Source organism: Plasmodium reichenowi, chromosome 14 (genome assembly GCF_001601855.1).
Source record: "Plasmodium reichenowi strain SY57 chromosome 14, whole genome shotgun sequence".
Lineage (NCBI taxonomy): Eukaryota > Apicomplexa > Aconoidasida > Haemosporida > Plasmodiidae > Plasmodium > Plasmodium reichenowi.
Genome location: NC_033659.1, coordinates 1,256,767 through 1,261,551, shown reverse-complemented (window position 1 = coordinate 1,261,551; position 4,785 = coordinate 1,256,767). Strand labels below are relative to the sequence as shown.

The 4,785-nt window shown below is 17.6% G+C and overlaps 1 protein-coding gene across 1 annotated transcript; it reads right to left on the bottom strand.

Moving 5' to 3' along the window:
* Positions 1–271: 271 nt before the first annotated feature.
* Positions 272–4,203, bottom strand: PRSY57_1432400 (putative membrane protein; the record flags this gene model as incomplete). The annotated part of the gene is made up of 4 exons (XM_020115314.1): positions 272–502; positions 669–763; positions 1,045–3,813; positions 3,966–4,203. 4 exons carry the CDS (start codon positions 4,201–4,203, stop codon positions 272–274), a joined length of 3,333 nt encoding a protein of 1,110 aa, XP_019969971.1.
* Between the last annotated feature and the right edge of the window lie 582 nt (positions 4,204–4,785).

Below are 4,785 nucleotides of genomic sequence, written 5' to 3'. Positions count from 1 at the left end.
AAAAATGAAAAGTAACACTTAATATAATGAATAATATTTATATATGTGTAGAGATATTACCACAAAAAAAAAAAAAAAATAAATAAATAAATAAGTAAAATATATAAAATATATAAATAAATAAGTAAAATATATAAAATATATAAATAAATAAATAAATACAAATTGTTAATATCCATATGAGACAATTATTTATATATTAAAAAATTGAAAAAGATGGATATACAAAAAAATAAAAATAAAATATTCATTTAAATCTATTCTGGTATTATTAAAATATAAAAGTAAGACCATTATTTATAAAAAGATTTTTCTTGTACATATGAAGGAATATTAAAAAATAAATATAATTTGTTAACCATTTTGATAATAATATATTTTTTTCATATTTCCTTATTATATAAGGTATTTGCTTATTCTCTATCTTACTACAGTGGCTTTTTATCAAATCTACCACTTCATTGTAATCTAAAATTTCTTTTTCGTCGCATTCAACTTCAATCTATAAAAGAAAAAAAAAAAATAACAACATGAGATATTAAATGAATAATAATGTACTTATTCAAAGATATAAATAAATAAATAAATAAATAAATAAATATATATATGTGAAGACACAAAAGTAAAATTCCTCATTTTATTATGCACATATTTTATTTTATGTTTACCATATTGGCTAAGTCATAAATTATTTTGTTAATAAAATGTAGCGGCAATTTATTCATCCAACTGACTAGCCAACTTTCTGTGGGTATCCAATAATCTGCACAGTGAAAAGAATAAAAATGTATAATCTCATATATATAAAAAAAATGGAAATAAATAAATAAATAAATAAATAAATAAATAAATAAATAAATAAATAAATATATATATATATATATATATATATATATATATAATACTAATAATTTTTTTTATTTTTTTTATTTTTTTTATTATTTTTATTTTTTTTATTTTTTTTATTATTTTTATTATTTTTATTTTTTTTATTATTTTTTTTTATTATTTTTTATTTTTTATTATTTTTTTTTTTTGATCTACCTTTAGTTGATGAACCTACAAAATAATTACTCTTCAATATGTGATTCAAATTATGTATTTTAAAGAACACATGCTTATTTTTTATAATCATATATACCAAATTATAATTATCAATTAAATTATGTGATAATATATTATTTATAAAGTCTAATAAAAGGAATAAAGAATAATAATGATTCTGTGAAGATAGTAACCATTCTTTTTTTAAAACTTTATTTAATATATTTATAATACATTCACATGAATATGTATTCATTGATTTTATATATACACTTATATTAGTAAGGATAGTAATAGACATATCAATTATTCTTTCAAATTTTAAAAAAAAAATGTTGTCATTTATTAACGTATTTAAAGCACATACTACAAAATCTATATAATTATCAAATTCATAAGAATTTTTTAAAATATTATTATATTTGATTTTTTTTTTTTTATCATATTTTTCATTTAAATTCTTACAAATATTTTTATTAGAAGACAATTTTAATATAATAAATAAACATATATAAATAATACCATCAACTTTACGAATATTATAATCTTCATGCGAAATAGTTTTACAAAACTCTTCGTTATTATAAAATACGCTGTCTTTTGTAATTTTGTTATTTATATGGCTATGTTCCTTATTAATTTGTTGTTTTTTGATCGTTACTAATTCTTGCTTTTCTTTTTTTCTTTCACTATTAAATGATAGTAGGATATAGAGAATGTAGAAAACGAAAAGGTTGCTACTGCTTGTGGAGAAGTCATTTCTATAATTATTATGAGTATTGTTATAAATGTTATTATATTCCATATTATTATTATTATTATTATCATTATAATTATCATATTTTTTTATTTTATTTTTATTTTCGTTGATGCCCCCGACGGTGCTACATTTTTCCATATACTTTATAAACTGTTTATTATTATTCATTATATTCCACAATAAACACAAATAGTTATCTAAGAATAACAAACTTTCATTATAATTTTCATAATATAATTGATAACTTATCAGCATATTTAAAGAACCTCTATATATATATTTAATAGTATTCCTATCTAATCCACGTAACATTTGTAAAAATACATTATTTCTACAATACGTTTCTACATCCCTTTTCTTTTTTAAATAAATATAATAATTACTACTACCTTTTTTTAAATTAAAAAATAATCTTTTATTTTTTAAAACATTGTTAACATTCGAATAATATATATCATTCTCATATTTGTATTTTGCATTTATTGATCTTTTATTTTCTATATAATTATTATAAGAACTTTGGTCGCTGTTTTTACTACTACTAGAAGAACATGAATCATTAGAAAAATCATTATAAATAATGGAGTCATCCGATGAACATGAACTTGAATAATTTGTATCATCCATATTAATATCTCTTTCTATCTTAACATTTTTTTCTTCTTTATTTTTTATATTAATATGGTAATTTTGTTTAGAAGATTTAAAACACGAATTATTGATATTATTATAATTATAATTATCATTATCATTTATCTTGTCATCATTTTTTTTTTCATTATCATTTATCTTGTCATCATTTTTTTTTTCATTATCATTCATCTTGTCATTATTTTTTTTTTCATTATCATTTATCTTGTCATCATTATTTATTGTCTCCTTGCACTTACGAAAATATTTGAGGGCACCATTCATATAGTGAATCCTTTTTTTTTTATTTTTTTTTAAAACCAGCGGCACAAAATCAATCAATATATTTAATATATGAATACATAAATTATAAAATTCTAAATATGTATCATTATAAAAATAAAAATTGAAATAATTAAATTCATTTTCATATATTATGGTCAATAATGATAAGAAAAAATTGGCGCTAAAATATACCTCTCCGCTAGTAAACAGAAATAAAGGAAAATTTTTTTCTTTCAAAAAGTTCTCATTATTATAATACATATATGAACTTAATAATATTAATAGGCATTTTAATATGTCCGTTCTATTTTTAATATATTCAAGATTTATTACATCATTATTATTATTATTATTATTATTATTATTGTTATTTATATGAGGATTATTAATGGTAATTTGAGATGATGATGATGCAGCAGTATCTTTATTTACATTATTAAGGTGATCATTATTAATATTATTAAAATGATTTTTATCATTACAATTGTAGGAAACTCTTTTTACATCATTAATAAATTCATACTTATCTACATTTGAATTATGATATATTTTATTTTTATGATAATAATCAGATGAATAAAATGTTTTTATAAGCTTGTCCTTATTTGTAATATCATCGTTATATTCTTTTTGGAAAAGGCTATGTCTATATTTTTCATTTTTCATAATATTTTTAAAGCACATATTCACAATCTCATTATTATTAACACAACATTTGTTATATAAACAACTATATATCATTTTACTCGACCACAATTTGTAAATATCTACATAATTTTTTACCAGTGGTCTTATATATGTAATATTATTATTATTATTATCAAGGTACTTTTCATTTATTTTTTCGTTGACATTCTCTTTTTTATTTATACATATATTTTCTGTAAACAATAAAATTAACAAGAAATTAAAAATATGTAGTATTAATATATTTTTACATTTATAATTCTGTAAAATAAAACATGGAATATTATCTTCTTTCCATAGCAAACTAAAAAAATTCAACTTTTTATAATTGTACTGAATTATAGGAAATATGTTTCGAAATATTTTTACGCATATTTTACATTCCTGTACAAATATCTCTCCTGTTTCTGTATTTTTTAAATAAAACAAAACATATAAATATAAATATAAATGTACACATATATGAATATATATCAGTGTAAAACAAAACAATACACAAATATATATATATATATATATATATATATATACATATATATAGCTTCATTTCTATTCATACCATTATGAATAAGCTTCCTCAAAGTATTCATTACAAATTTAAACAAAACGGAAATATTTGCTTCATCGTCTATAATATTTTTTATTACATAAAAATTACCATCATTCTTAAAAATATCATCATTATCTAATGTTAATAACATCTGTAAATAAATCTCTTTTTCTTCTTTTGTTTTAAAATCCCTTTCATTTTGTATAAGTAAAAATATTTTTACCACTTTACTATTCCCATTACCCATCACTAGTCCTTTTCTTTTAACATATATATATATATATATATATATAAATATATTTAAATATACAAATTACGAAGAGATGGACTTGTTTATACCATTAGTAAAAAAAGAAATATACATACATATATATATACATACATACATACATATATATATATATATATATAACCTTTACATAATAGTTGTGGTGGGAATAAAAATTTTTTAAATTGTAAAACGAAAAAAAAACAAGAATAATATTATACTAATGTGACATTTTAAAGGAAAAAAAAAATAAAGAGAAAGCTAATTTTATACAAAAAATAAAATTAAATAAAAAAAAAAATAAATAAATATAAATAAATATATATATATATATATATAATATATAAGAAATAAATATTAAAAAAAAATGTATATAAAATATTATATAATATATATATATGTTTTATTTTACATGTAAGTGTATATGGTTAACTTTTACGTATATGCCTTTGAGCAAATACTATGTAATTATTATGTAATATATATATATATATATATATATATAATATTTATTTTTTTAATAGATTAGTTTTATTTTATATTTATTATAATTATCTTTTA